We start from the raw sequence: 15,398 nt of genomic DNA on the forward strand, positions 1-15,398 counted from the left end.
TTTGGGCAGCCGGGCCATCCTGCCGCAGTATATATGCGGTAAGCTTTCCGGAAGTGGTTAAGCTTTAGTTAAAAAAAAAAAAAAAAAACACAGAAAAACTGGCTCCTAGATTCAAAGCGAATTTGAAAGGATAATGTTCTGACCACCAGTGTAAAGGGGGGTGGGGTGGATTTTCTACTAGCTACTTATATATGGACTTTTTTTTTTTTTTTTTTCTCTGAACCTCAATGAATTGGTCTTAGCAGGGGTTCCCAGAAATCTGAAAATAAGTTCAAGGGTTTTTTTCATAGGTAAAACGCTGGTAAAGACTGCCCTTAAAGAAAGCAAAATGAACAGATTTTGATTGGTCTGTTAGCAAGTCAAATTGTCGCCTGTATAAAAAATACATCTTTTATGCGGATAGTATTTTCTGGTTAATATTTACAATTATCTCTTCCATAAAAATAATTTACCTACACTCTTTAAATATGTTTAAACTATGGGAATAAAACCCGGGTGAAATGATTTGTGTTTGAGGGAAATGGGCAGCAACAACAATCAAGTGGTTATAGAAAAGTGAGTGAATTTATTTCCAGTTTAATGTACCTATCACAGCTGACCAAACACCTTCAATACCAAATAAAGTGCCTCTCTCCTGGAGAGCAAGTACAGTCAAACACTTTTAAAGCTAATCCAATATTCATAAGAATTTGGCCTATTCTGTTTTGCTGGAATCGGAGGCAATTCAGGTCACATATTCATAGACTGTTTTTAAAGAATGCATTGCTTTTTCACATTTAAATGTTGTGCAGATGTGGTAAATACTTAATTTGCTTCTATGTAATGCAAGCAGGTTGAAGTTCTTGACTTTTTTCAGCATTTGTGTCAAACCTTTCTGTGGTCTCCTCATTGTTTATGCCTTTTGTTATCTCATTGACATAGGCACAATGTCTCCCAGAACACCCGCTGACCTTCACCAGAGTGCAGATCATCTTTTTTTTTTTTTTTTTTTTGAACAATCTCTGCATACAGTAGATGTAGAATTAATACATGTATGTTCACACCCCTATCTGACCTTTAAATTATCTGTCATTTTCCAGAGGGCTAAAACATAAAGCTGTTACAATTCAACAGTTCTTATAAAAGTATATTAATGAATATCTTGGTAATGCGTTCTAAAATATATTAATACCATGCTATAGTCTCTGTGCTGGTACATGGTTTTCTGACATACACAGCCATCATTTTTGGCCATAATTTTCAGGGGGGGGGGAGAAGGAAGAGAAAAAAAGTTAGTTTTAACCGGTTGCCGACCGCCGCACGACAATATACTGCGGCGGTCAGCCCCGGCCAGGCAGAGTGACGTATCGGTACGTCACTCGCCTGTCACTGACTTGTGAGCCAATTGCGGGCGGGCGCGCGCCTGCCGCGGCTCGTTCACTGACAAGTCAGTGCGTGTGACCGGCTCACGATCGCTCCGGTGAAGGGAGAAAGGCGGACGGCTTATGTAAACAAGCCGCCCGTCATTCTCCCTGGTGTAAAAATGAAGATCAGACGGTTCTACTATGTAGGACCATTGATCTTTGTTTTTACACCAATAGCCATGTCCCTTTACAGTTAGAAACACGCCCCTAGGACACACTTAACCCCTCCCTCTCCAATACAGTTAACCCCTTCCCTGCCAGTGTCATTTTTGCAGTAACAGTGCATATGTATAGCACTGATTACTGCAGTAATGTCACTGGTAACCCCAAAAGTGTCAAAAATGTCAGTCAAGGGTCCGATCTGTCCGCCGCAATGTCGCAGTACCGCAAAAAAATTGCAGATCGCCGCCATTACGCATTAAAAAAAATACCAAAAATGACAAAAATCTTTCCCTTTGTTAGTAAACGCGATAACTTTTGCGCAACCCAATCAAAATACGCTTTTTGCGATTTTTTTTTTTTTTACCAAACATATGTAGCATAAAACAAATTGGCCGAAAATGTTAAAAAATTTTGATTTTAGCAAAATTGACGCTCTTTTTTTGTTTATAGCGCATGATCAAAAAATCGCACAGGTGATCAAATACAACCAAAAGAAAGCTCTGTTTGTGGGAAAAAGGACGTCCAATTAGTTTAGGTACAGCGTCGCACGACCGCGCAATTGTCCGTTAAAGTCACGCAGTAAAAAATCGCAAAAAAACCCCTGGTCTTTTAGCAGCCAAATCCTCCGGGCTTAAGTGGTTAATAAAACACTTATACAGTGTGGTATGCCTTGATATAATTGAGGGGCTGGCAGTGCCATTTTTTATATTTTATTCTCTACTAACAGCAGCAGGGTGAAGAGGGGCAGAGACAGAGCTGACAGAGAGGGAGGACAGAAGAGCTGCAGATGACAGAGGCATGCAGGCGGACCATGGTGGTCAGGTCTCAGCAGCCATGATTAATTGTGGTCAGGGCACAGAGGGGGACACAGGAAGTGGCAGGATCAGCCAGGTTTTTTTTTTTAATAGTTTAGAAAGGGGCAGATTAGACAGCACAAGCACTGTGCTGTTTAATCTGCTATAAGGGAGCAGGATCTTTTTGTGTTTTTTGGGGTTTTTTACGTTTTTTTTGTTTGTTCTTTGTTAATGTAACAAACACTTTAACTTTTAACTGTTGTGTTTTATGTAACGGAAATAAAAAAAACTATTGTGCTGATTGAGAGATTGCATAGTACGAAGGTATTATTTTAATCCTTCTTTGCTACATTCAATATATAGGCAGTTGATATGACAGGGTTACCTGATGTGGGTCATTTGCTCTGCTATAGGTCAGTAACATTTGTTTCTGTGTGTTTACATGAGTGCTGCTTTAAGCTTTAAAGTTTAATGCTTTAGTGTAAAATGGTTATTCCTTTTATTTTCATTTTAAAATTTTAAAAAAGTTATGCTGTATTTCTGGGTGGAAAAATCCAAAAATGTGTTCATAGACGTGTGCATGACAAAAAAAAAAATGGTTTTGTTTTATTTAGATTTGTTAATCTAGTTATTTAGTTTCATTAAATTGATTTGTTAATGTTGTAGTCGGCATTCATATTGTATTCAGAATTTTTTTTTTTTCAAATTTTCTTTGAGTTTTCCTATTTTTTTATTTTTTTGGATTCAAAACATTTGAATCGATAAATTTCAAATCTGTTAAATTAAAATTTTTCGATTTTTTTTTTTTTTTTTTTTTTTTTTTTTTTTTTTTTCCCTGATTTAAATGAAGCAAAGTGTACAGAAATAAAAAATTGTTCTCAAATTATTCCAATGACTTTTTAAATCGTTTTTGGCTTAAAACAGCATTATTTCCAAATGGTACCCTAATAACACACGTCGTCTTTGATTTCAGAAATGTTTACAGTTCAAATTCAAATGGAATTCAATGTGGATTTAAATTCGAAGTTTGGATGAATTTCTGTTCTTCAGAGCATTCAGTAAACTTATTTTTTTTTTTTTTTACTGTAATGCGGATATTAGGGCCCTCTAAATCCTCCTGTATTGAATTGTATTGTAACTGTATTGTCTTCCCTCATATTGTAAAACGCTGCGCAAACTGTCAGCGTTATATAAATCCTGTATAATAATAATATTCGGAAATATCCGAATAAAGAAAAATATGTCCAAATATTTATTTAGAACGAAACAAACCGCTCATGTCTGGTTATTAAAATGAAACTTCAAAGCGTTTGTTTTTTTTTTACGCTTTTTTATTGGCTAGGCTTAAGAAAAGTAAATACTTATATTGTGGCCGGTTCACACCAGAAATTGTACACGAGCCACTGTATGTTCCTGTACGATTCACATACAAGTTCTGTGCTGTGTAGTTTTAGCCCATGCATTTTAAATGGGCTGAAATTGCACCGCACTGCACCAAAAGTAGTGCATGCACTACTATTGGGAACTCACTGCAACCGCATCACATAGTGCTTCTGTATCATGCAATCTGGTGTGGGCAAGCACACTGTGTTTGCGACCTGTGTTAAGGGTGTCATTACATTAACCACTTGCCTTCTGTGCACTTAAACCCCCTTCCCATCCAGACCAATTTTTAGCTTTCAGTGCTCTCACACTTTGAATGACAATTGCACGGTCATACTACACTGTACCCATATGAAATTTTTATCATTTTTTTCACACAAATGGAGCTTTCTTTTGGTGGTATTTAATCATCTCTGGGTTTTTATTTTTTACAAAAAAAAAAGAAAAAGACAGAAAATTAAAAAAAAAAAAAGAAAAGTTTCTTATTTTCTGCGAGTAAATTTTGAAAATAAATAAATTTTCTCCTTCACTGATGTGCGCTTATGAGGCGGCACTGATGGGCACTGATAGGCTGCACTGATGGGCACTGATGAGGTGGCACTGATGAGGAGGTACTAATATGCCGCACTTATGAGCACTGACGGGCGGCACTGATGGGCACGGGCGGCACTGATGGGCACGGGCGGCACTGATGGGCACGGGCGGCACTGATGGGCAGCACCATCAGTGCCCACACTCAGTGCCCATAGTGCTGCCAGTCAGTGCTCATCAGTGCCTAGATGAGCAGGCACTGATGGGCACTGACTGGCAGCACTATGGGCACTGATGGGGGGCACTGATGGCGGGCACTGTGGGCATTGATGGTGGGCAGTTAGTGTGTTTAGTGTACCTTTGTTGTAATCAGGGCACTGGTGATCAGTGCCCTGCTTACATTTTTCTTTGTCCCCGACGGCTGATCGGCTCTATCCTTCCTCATACTGCGGGCTCTGTGTGAGGAAGGAGCGCTGGCGATGAGAGATGATCTCATATGTTTACATATGAGATCATCTCTCGTTGGATGGTCCGATCACGTGGTGAATGGCCGCTGTGATTGGCCATTCACCATGATCTGTGATCGGCTGTGTCCAAGGGACATGGCCGACACAGGTTTTCCCCGATGCGCACTCGCGGGAGACTGTGTCTGGGAGGCCGTTTAAAGACGGCCTCCCGAAAATGTGAGTCCGCGCTGCAGCCGTACTTCGGCTACAGCGCGGATGGGAGGTAGTTAATATTGACACCTGCTGCAGATTGCAACTGCAGTGCATTTTGTGGTTTTCCTGCACACTGTTCTGAAGTTAACTGTCCCTTACATTCTTGTATGTATGTATGTATGTATGTATGTGTGTGTGTGTGTGTATATATATATATATATATATATATATATATATATATTATTTTTTTTTTCTTTCCTGTGACCTCATCAGGGAGATTTAACTTTACTACATGCTCCTATGACAGTAGGATGGATGGATAGGAAGACATAGACCATAATAAAATGTTCCCCATTTTATAGAAGAATAGAAAAAAAAACAAAAAAACGCTGCAGTCTCTGTCCCCACTGGCAGGTTTTCCCAGCACTTTGTCCTGACTGGAAGTGAGGAACAATCTAAATGGGGACTCAGACGCAAAAAAAAAAAAAAACTTTGCGCTTGATGCAAAAACAATAAAAAGATTCTCGTGAAGGTTGTGCTGATACCTAGAACTTGGGAGGGTGCCAGTACGTCTTAAACCTGTTGTCATATGTTTTTAGCTTAAAGGAGAAGTAGGTCACAGGAGTGCACTCCATTCTGCATTCCACTCACCCGTATTCAGCCGACAACATGCTAAAGCCCACCGTTGGCTGACATCACTCAGTTTGGTCCATACTCTGGAGAAATTCCGACTTTAATGTTGGGATACACCTAGATGCCTGACCATCAGCTGGCTCGGCCTCTCACCCACCACTGAGCACATAATCAGAGGCTCCCACCCCCTCGACAGCCCATCGCTCACTGAAGACTAAGGACTGAGTGATCAGTGGGTTTTGATCACTCCAATCTCAGTGTAGACGACGCGGGGGACAGATGCAACATCGGAACAATGCTGCATCCACTTAGATCAGCATGGATGTTTTTTTTTTATCAAAACACGCACTTCTCCTTTAAAAAAAAAATCTTAGTTTGTCCTGTAGCTGCAGCAAGCTGTTACTGGGAGGGGTTCTAATGCTTGCTTCTAGAGAATTAGTCAACCTTTTATACACGGTTAAGTCCTGTATTATGTGTGTATGTATGAGAATGCGTGATGTACGTGTGTGTGTGTGTGTATATATATGTATATATATATATATATATATATATATATATATATATAAATAGACTTTCAGTAGGAGATTTACACAACATACTGTGTGTAATATGTTGAGTTTACAAAATTGTGCAAAAAGACATTTGTTGGTTAGAGGCATGCCCCAGTCAGAGTACCATCTATTGCTGCAATTTTGTTGTAGTATATCTCTACCATCTTTTCTCACGTGAATCCTGCACTTTCCCTTGTGATGTTTGGTTGGATGGGGATCGCTGAACTCTGTTTACCAAATCATACTGCATATTTTTAATTAGATTAAAGCACACACACCATGCAGACAGTGTACTACATAATAATACACACGGTAAGGATGGCATTTTCGGAGTGACACGCTTGTATGTACCCATGTTTATTTTCCCCCCTCTTTTTACATTATCATTCAACATCATTCACAGCCAAGTGCAGTATGGGAACACATAAGTGTGGCATTTCATTTTTATAGCTGTTTGTGATCCATGTTTAGGCATACTTTGTACAGGGTAGAGAGGGATTAGACCAGTTGTCATTTTTTTTGCTGGCTGTGCTATCATTTAGGTAGGAGATTCATCCTCTCTATTTGTCCTGTTTATTTTTAGCACTGGAAGTAAAAGTATAAGAAATCCCAAGATTTGGATAGATATAAGAACAGTAATAGAGGGGAAATCTTCCAATTGGAGCACTTGTTCAGGTGACGCCCCTGGAATTTCCTCACTTTGGAGTGATTTACTTAAACTCCCTGGTTTGGCTATGGGACAGAAAGTGAAGGGAAATCTTCTCTATGGGGTACAGAAGAAAAAAAAAAAAAAAAACTTTGCACTTTAGGTTTATTACTATTTTTCTTAACACTATCAAAACCTATCTATGGACAAATTGTAAATTCATATATTCATTTGCATATACATTTTAATTATTTTTAGCTTCAAATAATCTAAATAATTTTGGAGCTTGTAAACTTTGTGAAGAATTCCGCACGGTGGAATATGTAAGCTGTGTCACAAAATTCACAGAGCCTGCCTTCTCAATGGTGCTGTGAGAGGAGTTTCAGGAGGCAGTCAGTAGTAGTGCATCTGTGTGGTTACTCTCAGTAAACTAGTTCTGCGTAATGATGTGCAGCTTACTTTAAGGTAAGTGCATGTACATTGGAGTGGATGAAAGAGAAGAGCACGGAGGAGATCCGCATCACAAATACAAAAAAAGATAAAAGGTGAAAACAATATTTTAGAAAAAAAAAAATTTGATTGCTTGATACACTGCACTAACAAAACCTAGAAGGGATTTAGAAATTCATTGTAGGCTGTTATAAAGCTGGTTGAAGATGATCTTGAAGCTGTCTATTTTTTATCAGTGAATTTTTTGCTGTAAATTATATGTAACCTGTGAAACTGTACTTACTCCATTAGGCATTGAATGTCCAAGAGGTGCCAGGAATGCCCCTGGTGGAGTGCAAGAAGGGGAGCCGTTCAGTGAGGAAGCTACAATGTACACCAAGGAACTAGTATTGCAGCGAGAGGTAGGACAATAATCCATTCCAGTCTTTGTCATTCTTTGGAAGGTTTTTTAACTTGCCATATGTTGCATATGTGTTGCACAGCCATATGACATCCATAAGTTCTTAATGTGGTGTTATGAGGTGCAATAGGTGCTGCACCTCATAACACCACATTTGGGCTGTAAAAGTCACTCTAGCTCCATGCAATGCTGCAAGTTTAAGAAGCTTTTGCAAGCAAAAGCAAATATATTTTTCAAGGAAACCCAGCAAATCTTTTTTGGTTGCAAGTAGTCGGACTGTGCATTACTTATGCTTCCTACTGTTGCTTCTTTCCTATTCTTAACCAAAATTCTAGTAGGGACTGTCAGGTGCCCCTCCCATAGATGTTTACTTTCAGGCCATCAGACACTGGCAATCCTTTGAGGACAAGGCTCCCTTATAACCCTACCAAGCCTGGAGTCCTTCGTTTTGGGGTAGTGTGTGCTGGTGATGGGCCTCTTCTCCTTCACGGAGAAATCAGACTCACTAGTTTTTTTATTTTCCTCAATGAACCTCTCACTCACAGATAATTCTGTTACAGAAGCAGGGTATCTGGATCCGTGCAACCTTGGTAGAACCTTGGGGGCCGTATCTGGACCCCATGATGTGGGAGTGGCTTGTGATATGTTGCTTCAGGCACTGAATCCTGCATGAGTGCTCACCTTGGCAGCACGATGAGTCAGCCACAGGGTGCTATACAGGCCCATCCCTATGTAACTCAGTCCCTATGTCTGTATCCCCACTGTGACGGTCAAAGCCTGGACTTTAATTTATAGGTAAGACCAGGGTTACCCTGTATGTCTGACCATTACTGTATGAGCAGCAGGGATATGTTTGGAATGTTTTCACTTCAAAATGTAAGCTTTTCAAACTTGACACAAAAGTAAAACACAATGGCATCAATTCACTAAGCTTTACCACATATGATAAGGGTATCGCGTTACTCATAAAATATTGTATAATGAGCTAAGTCCAATTCACAAACTGACCAGGGAGTAAAAAAAAACATACAGGACTGTGGGACCTCGCGCTTATGGTGTGTAAAATCTGAGTGATTTAAAGTGCTAAGTTTTGTGCAAAATATAATAATTTAAATAAAATATAATTTAAATACTTGTGTAAGCTGGTTGCTGCAGTGAAAAGTGCTAGTGCTCTTTTAAAGTATAATGGTCAGTGATTGCAGCGCTGCTTTAAGATACCTGTGCAAATATGCTTAAGCCAACATAGTGGCAACATTCATGAAATTAATAAAATGCAAAAACATTCATATAAAGTGCTTAAACAATGGTGCATATCACAAATAAATATATATATAATGTCCATATATCAATCCTCCCGAATATTAAAGTGCTTGATCCGTGCTGTATGAGGGGTTACCCTCTTTGGTTATCTACTTACCACAATGTGGTTAATAGCAGGCATGGAATACTGGTAAAACTTTACACACAGCTTCTTAGAATGCTGTTGGGAAGATTGTTGCTGGTAAGATCCCCAAATATAGTGATGAATCCCGAGTGTCCTCATAAAAATAAAACTGATCATAGTGAAGATCGTTTCAACAAGGAATTTGAGGTAAACAGGGGTTTCTCTAGCGCTCATCGACAGACGTAGTCCTCGGTGATACACCACCTTCGGGTTATGTTACCTCCGCAGGAGCAGGACTAGACAGGAAATTAAAAAGCTCTGGCCACACCCTAGGGGCAGTCCCAGAGGGTATATCCTCTCTCTCTCTGCCTCAGCAAATCAGTTATTTTCTGTCTAGTTAGGAGTAAGGACCTAGATACCTTGCTGGGATCTTAGGTCCTGGCAAGAATTTTTTTCTAAAAGGATTTTTGGACAGCTTTTTTTCTCCAGTGTTCCTGTGAGATCTTCAAGCAAGAAAGCTGAACTGGGCGACGGGCTGGATGTTGAGATCCGGTGGTCACCCCAGTTCAGCCTACGAGCGCGTGCAGGCCATAGCTCCGCGCTGGGTCGGCCGCGACAAAGTCCCATTAAAGGACTAAACCCGCGAGTTAAACGTCTCGCTGAAACGCCAAAGACCATGAGTCACGGCGTCCGTATCGGTCGACAGCCCTCCCGCCCCGGTGGAGAGGGGTACTGTCAGGAGTTGGTGCCCGCCTGGTTCCGGTATGGTGAGTAGTATGTTCCCCCTTTTTCCCTGACGGGTTTTGTGGTGAACGCGGGCCCCTCTCTGTATGGTAAGAAAGAGTTTCTTTCTATCCTATAACATGTCACAAATCCTCCTACTTTGAGTGTGATTTTATGTGTGCAAAAAGCCAGGAGGCTTGGTTTGGGAGCTAACAATCTATTGTATACATGTTTTAAAGATGTAATCTGTGGCATTCTGGGAATCTTATGGGTTAAGTATAAGCTACCTACCAGTCAGAAGCCATGGACATGTAGACTGCCTTCCAAGTCAGATCTCCAGCTAATAGCAGGCCTCCCGAACGGCCATGCGGTCCGCCAGGGCCGGTACCGCCAACCACGCCATATCCCCATGCAGAGAGAGTGTTGTGTGCCTGCAGCACACCGCTAGTCAGCACAGGCCGCCGCCATTTTTTTTGCTGGATCACACGAGCCGCCATTTTGGCGTAGCCTCGTGTCTCCAGCATGGGGGCGGCCATGTTTGAGGTGATTCTACACCTCGTGGAGCTTGGGGGAGGCGCCGGAAGGCGTGCAGAGGGGCGGAGCCGCCTCCTTTCTTCCTGGGCAGCCAGCCAAAAGACTTCCTGTTTGTCTAAGACAGCGCTGTAAGCTGTTGCAGTTCAACTCTGTACATCAAGTGGTGAGCCTGGGGGTCTATCTCTCTCTCTCTCGATCGATAGGGATCCCTAGCAGGTAACACTAAGGGGTTTTTTTGTGGCGCTGAGGGTCGAAAAAAAAAAAAAAAAAAGTTTTTTCTTTACTTTGAATTATATCATCCAGGAAGTAACTGGAGTTATTATGGACCCTGCCACACATATTCCCCCACCTGTTTCCCTCGAGGGGGCCTCGGGACCCGCCGGGGCACAGAGTATAGAGTCATTTACAGCAATTTTGGAGTCTATGGTGGCTCGGGTGGAGGCGGCCTGTCAGGGACGGGGGTCAAGGAAGCGACCCCCGCCTACCCCTATACTATCTGACACCTCTGACTCTGATTCAGAGATGGTCACTGCAGTTGCAGGTTCCTCTGCAAGGGCTGCTATCCCAGGTAAAGCCCCCTCAGACAGTGAGGAGGACGCTTCTTCTCCTGCTATAATTCAGGAAGAAGCATTGGTGGACGCACTAGTTGTTGCAGTGCAAGAAACCTTAAAACTTGAGGCTTTACCGGCAGAGGCAACTGAAACAGAAAGGCCTTTTGGTACTAATAAGCCCATCAAGACGGCGAAGGCTTTTCCTGTACCTAAATGTTTTGGTAATCAGATTAAAGGAGAATGGGAGCATTCTAAACGTACCTTTACTATTTCCAAACGTATTGCTAAACGCTATCCGTTTGAGGAATCCATCATTAAGAAATGGACGGTACCACCAGTCGTGGATCCGCCTATTTCCAGGCTGAATAAAGCCACGGTTATTCCAGTGGAGGACACTTCGTCCTTTAAGGATCCGGTGGATCGAAAGATAGAAGCGGAGTCCCGCACTATCTTTTCTCTGATAGGGTCAGCATTTAGACCAGTAATTGTTATTGGTCTAGTTTCCCAGACACTTACAGAATGGGCGAAGATGGTACGCCAAGATCTTAGGGGAAAAGATATTCCCCAGGAGACATCTGATTTGATAGAACAGATCATACAAGGGCTACGGTTTATCTGTGACGCAGCCTTGGACACTACTCCCTTGTTAGGGCATGCATCTAAGTTAGCAGTGATCCTCAGACGTGTGCTGTGGTTAAAATGCTGGTCAGCTGACCTAGGTTCCAAAAAGACTTTGACCAATCTCCCTTTCCAGGGGAATCGTCTATTTGGAGCCAACCTAGATGAAATCATTAAGGATGCCACCGGGGGCAAGAGTACTTTTTTGCCACAGGCTGCAAAAGCTAAGGAACCTCGCAACAAGCGAGGACCTTTCTTTACCGCCCATAAAGGGCGCCCGGCTGGTACTTCCGGGAAAGGCAAGACTCCTCCAGGAGGGTTCAAGAAGGGCTGGTCGGACAAGCAGAGGACCAACCCAGCCAAACCCGAAGTAAAGGAGTACACAGCCTGAAGGTGCGCCCCCACCCGATTTCAGGGTGGGGGGACGTTTTCACCGGTATTCAGGACATTAGATCGAGCATCAACCACTACTACCGGTGCGATTCTTCCCTTCCAACATTTAAGTACAGGAAGCGGTAGTTACCGTTCCCTGTATAGATCTTTTCCTTTACCTTTTCCTAAGATTAGTCCCGATACCTCACAGGAATCGGATCTGATTGACCAGATAGGCCAAGTAGCCTCTAGTCGGGTGACTTCGGTCCCTGAGGTTCAACCAGAAAAGATCACCTTTCCTGATAACTATCAGGTATCTGATAAATGTGTGGGAACAGAAAACGACCAGACTTTCTCGGATGGTCGGGGCCAGATAGCTCTAGGGACGCCTGGTTCAGATCCAATCAGCGCCAGTGGTCCTAGAAATTCTAGGCTGGCCTCTTCAAGCCGGCCTGGCCGACTTGGACATGTTAGTCGCAGACGTTCCGTGGGAACTTCGTCTCAGGGAGTGTCTGTAGTCTCAAGGACCTATTTACCTTCGTGCTTTACAGTCGCTGGTTTTAATGGCCTGGCCATTGAGACCCAAGTACTGAAGGACAGAGGTTTGTCTACTTCAGTCATTCCTACCTTTATTAAAGCAAGGAAAGCGACTTCCAGCAAAGTCTATTATCACACATGGAAGACTTATATTGCGTGGTGCGAATCTTTAGGATTTCCTCCACGTACCTATTCGGTGTCTCGAATATTGGCCTTTTTGCAACAAGGGGTTGAGCAGAAGCTAGCCTTGAGCACCATCAAGGGTCAAGTTTCAGCATTAGCAATCTTCTTTCAGAAACCTTTAGCTACCAAATCCTTGGTGCGGAATTTCATCCAGGGGGTGCGGCACCTGGCTCCTCCAGTCCGCGCGCCCTTACCGCCCTGGGATCTTAATTTGGTTTTGTCGGTTCTACAGAAACCTCCCTTTGAAAACATCAGGGAGATTCCCTTGCTTACTTTATCCCAGAAGGTGGTCTTCTTGGTGGCTATTACTTCTGCTCGCAGGGTGTCAGAACTGGCTGCATTATCATGCCAGTCCCCATACCTAGTGATTCATAGGGATAAGGTAGTACTTCATCCTAAGCCATCTTTTCTTCCTAAGGTGGTTTCAGATTTTCATCTGAATGAAGATATTGTACTACCTTCCTTGTGTCCTCAGCCCAAGCATCATCGGGAACATGTGTTGCATTCCTTGGATGTGGTTCGGGCAATCAGGGTATACCTGAAAGCTACGGAATCATTCCGTAAGACGGATTCACTTTTTGTGATCACGGATGGCCCCAGAAAGGGTTTGCCTGCATCTGCCGCGACCATTGCCAAATGGATTAGACAAACGGTGGTACAGGCTTATTCTATTAAGGGTCAGAGTCCTCCGTTCCCTGTTAGGGCGCACTCCACTCGAGCGCTCAGTACTTCCTGGGCCTTTCGCCATCAGGCGTCAGTGGTCCAGGTATGTAAGGCGGCCACTTGGTCGTCGGTACATACCTTTACTAAATTCTATAAAATTGATGTGACGGCATCGGCGGATGCCTCATTTGGCCGCAAGGTTTTGCAGGCCGCAATTTGAGGAGACCGGTGGTCTACCTCGAGGGTTTTTTTCTGTTTGAAAATTTTTTTTGGTTGAGTCTCATCATTAAGGATGAGCATTGTAAACTTCTAGTTGGCACCGGTTGGGCCTTCTAGATTGGGATTTGATTTCCATTTTCCCACCCCTCAGTTGTGATACTGCTCTGGGACGTCCCGAAGGTGGTGTATCACCGAGGACTACGTCTGTCGATGAGCGCTAGAGAAAAATGGATTTTTGTAAAATCTTACCGTAAAATCCTTTTCTCTTAGCTCATCGACAGACGTAGTCCCCGCCCCTCTGTTTTGGAGTTGGGTTGGGTTAAATTCTCTAAGCACTGCTTTTTCACATAACTGATTTGCTGAGGCAGAGAGAGAGAGGATATACCCTCTGGGACTGCCCCTAGGGTGTGGCCAGAGCTTTTTAATTTCCTGTCTAGTCCTGCTCCTGCGGAGGTAACATAACCCGAAGGTGGTGTATCACCGAGGACTACGTCTGTCGATGAGCTAAGAGAAAAGGATTTTACGGTAAGATTTTACAAAAATCCATTTTTTCCCAAGTCCTCTTCCAGGACGGCTTAATTGAGATATAGGTTCCTCCCACCTAGCACAGGAAACACAATCCACATTAGTTTAAATACAGGTGAGAGGCAGATCCTCAGAAGTGGGTGCTATCAGGTTCCGTGCTTGGTGGCAGGAGCCTCCCGACCCTGGCCTTTCCTGTACTGGGGCAGTGGCCCATGGGAGGTTGTCAGGGAACTCGGGGCCCCCTGGTACCACTGGAGTGGGAAGGGGGGGTGGAGGGAACCCTCTCCCTCCAAGTTTTTGTCCGGTGAAGGTGGGGGGGTCTTAGTGGAGCCCTACCCGGTCCTAGAAGATGCAGGGTTTGCAGCGTTCCAGCAAGTGCCTTTTTGGGGCGCTCTCCCCGGGTGCAGTTTGGAAGGCGGGGAGACACCGGCCCAGCGTTATCCTTCACCCTCAGAGAAGGAAGCAGATGTGACGTCACGGGCTGGCGCGGCGGGAGTGGTGCATCTGCCATCTTGGATCCTGGCGTTATAGGGAAATTAAAATCCCTCGGCAGCCAAAGCCAGGACTGGGGCCTCAAACGGAACAGATGCCGCTGCATGGGCCCTGCTCCAATCCGCCGGGCCGGAACCTCTGGGGATGGACACGCTGCAAGGGCAGTTCCTGGTCGGCAGGCACTTATGGGACACAGCAACCTCGGCTCCCTGCACATCTATGGAGGGGACTGCTGCAGAGGAAGCGGTTCGGGGGACGCTGGCGGATCCTGGCCCTAAGGTAAGGAGTGATGGGGGTCATCTGCTCTATTTACCTAGCACTGGTGGAGGGGCACCAGTGGCGATTGCATTTTTTTATGCTGCATTGTTTTATGCTGTGGGGGGGCCATGGGCACGGTGATGTCTCGGATTCCCTGCACTTTTCTGTGATTTCTCTTTTTCCAATTTGTTTTGTATGGGGCTATTCTTACCGTTGAAATTCGCTTGTGCCTTGCAGAGCAAGAGCTGCGAAGAAAAAGATGGTGTGGCCTTAGGGGAGGTCCCCAAAAAGAGATGTGCCTCGTACAAACAAAAGATGCTTTCAGCCTGGAACAAAGTGTTATGCCAGGACTGTATTGATGCCCTGACTAAAAAGGAATCGGGTGCTATGTTTAGAAAACTCCTTGACACCATGAATGCAGAAATGGTTAAGAATTTCAAGACATTCAGGTCTTCCCTTCAGGAGTCAGCAGTAATCCCAACACTCAGTACCAGGTGCCAGTGGCCATCATCCCTAGTCAATGTATATACAAAGATGAATCCCCATTGGTGTGGGACTGTGAATGCCACTGGACACTGTATATTGTAAATAAAATATTTTCTCTAGCGCTCATTGACAGACGTAGTCCTCGGTGATACAGCACCTTCGGGTTATGTTGCCTCCACAGGAGCAGGACTAGACAGGAAATTAAAAAGCTCTGGCCACACCCTAGGGGCAGTCCCAGAGG

At 43.7% G+C, this 15,398-nt stretch overlaps 1 protein-coding gene across 1 annotated transcript in view; it reads left to right on the forward strand.

Annotated features, from left to right (window-relative positions):
- The window catches only part of SND1 (staphylococcal nuclease and tudor domain containing 1), a 967,943-nt gene that overhangs the window by 625,355 nt on the left and 327,190 nt on the right, over positions 1–15,398 (forward strand). Inside the window, exon 16 of the mRNA XM_082257077.1 lies at positions 7,504–7,613. Within this exon, the coding sequence (XP_082113203.1) occupies positions 7,504–7,613 (110 nt within the window). The remainder of the gene's footprint in view (positions 1–7,503; positions 7,614–15,398) is intronic.

The sequence above is a fragment of the Pelophylax lessonae genome (genome assembly GCF_965119305.1).
Source record: "Pelophylax lessonae genome assembly, chromosome: 4".
NCBI classification, from domain to species: Eukaryota; Metazoa; Chordata; class Amphibia; order Anura; family Ranidae; genus Pelophylax; species Pelophylax lessonae.